General features: G+C 58.3%; 1 protein-coding gene across 1 annotated transcript in view; it reads right to left on the minus strand.

Annotated features, from left to right (window-relative positions):
- Positions 1 to 546: 546 nt before the first annotated feature.
- Positions 547 to 1,313, minus strand: part of VOLCADRAFT_101270 (uncharacterized protein) — a gene marked incomplete at both ends in the record, with an annotated part of 6,354 nt that continues 5,587 nt past the window's right edge. Inside the window, 2 exons of the mRNA XM_002959704.1 lie at positions 547 to 683; positions 1,146 to 1,261. Of these exons, the coding sequence (XP_002959750.1) occupies positions 547 to 683; positions 1,146 to 1,261 (253 nt within the window). The remainder of the gene's footprint in view (positions 684 to 1,145; positions 1,262 to 1,313) is intronic.

Below are 1,313 nucleotides of genomic sequence, written 5' to 3' on the forward strand. Positions count from 1 at the left end.
AATATACGCTCATTATTATGGATAGCTGCTAGGGCCGGGTGTGGCGCCCGGCGGCGTTGGAGTGATGCATGAATCTGATGTAGACACACTTGCTGCTAAGGCGGCAATGCAAATCCATATGGACGGTGCATTTTGCGCGCCGCCTCCATCTCAACAAGAACGGCTGAGCTGAGCATATCTATACAGCCTCCTGGTAGTGCGCGACCCCAGTTCCCCATTGCCAGTCGAACTGGAGGATAGAACATGTATGAGATGCGTGCGTGAGACGGATCATCTAGTGTGGCGGCCGGCGGATCCTGCAGTCCGCGGCAACCAGCAAGCGACCAGACCATCCAGGCCGCACCTGCGGGGCACTCGGCGCCATCTCTGGTGGCTGTATCTCCCGGGGAGAACTTTCCAAACACGTCCCACCTGGCTTTACCATGTTCCCTTCATCCGCTTTCCCAGCTTTTTCTCGTCAGCGCACGTTGACTCAGCAGCACACCTTGACACCACCACGAGCATCTCACGCCGCCAGGCTCCCTCGCTTCAATTTTCCTAACCCACCTCTGCCATGCCGTCATGCCGTACCTGCTTGACGAGGTCACGGCACGTCAGCACCGGCGCCAGCTCCACGTCGCTCGGGATTTCCCCACGCCACACATCGCCCGGGACCGGAACTTCCTCGCGTTCGGACCGGTAGTCTGTGCAAAGGAAAAGGGAGCACAGCATCGCTCAAAAGTCAAAACACGCATAGCTGCGAGTACGATTGTTTGTTGAAGGGTGTCGCTGAGCGCGTTCCTAAACGTCCTCCATTGACATGAACTAGTAGGCTACGCGGGGAGATTGTCAAGGATAGCGCAAGAGCGCCTTTACCGATGGAAATGGTCATCATCGCCCCGCGGTGTCAGCTGGTTATGGGTGTGCACATGCACGTGGGGCAGGTGAGGGTGGGGTAGGAGGGGAGGAGAGGAGATGCAGCAGGTGTGGAAAAATGGAGGAAGAAGCCAGAAAGTCGGGAAAGTGGGATGGGGGTTTAAAAAGGTATAGGAGAGTCTTTGCGGAAGTGGATGCCAGTGTGTTTCGTGTCAGGAGCCCGGGGACCCCAGGGGGGGGGGGCATCCACAGGGCGTGCCATCCCTGCGAAACACCCGCCTGTGTCGTACCTTGTAGGGCCCAGCTGTAGCTGCCGTGTAGCGCCGTTTCCTTAATATCAAACCAGCGTGCGTCGCGATCGTCGTACACCGGCTCCCATCCGGACAGTGGCAGAGTGTGGCGTGGCCTGCGGGTTGTTTTGGGTCGTTTTTGGCCAGCGTGGCGAGCGTGATATGCGC

The sequence above is a fragment of the Volvox carteri genome (assembly GCF_000143455.1).
Source record: "Volvox carteri f. nagariensis unplaced genomic scaffold VOLCAscaffold_592, whole genome shotgun sequence".
NCBI classification, from domain to species: Eukaryota; Viridiplantae; Chlorophyta; class Chlorophyceae; order Chlamydomonadales; family Volvocaceae; genus Volvox; species Volvox carteri.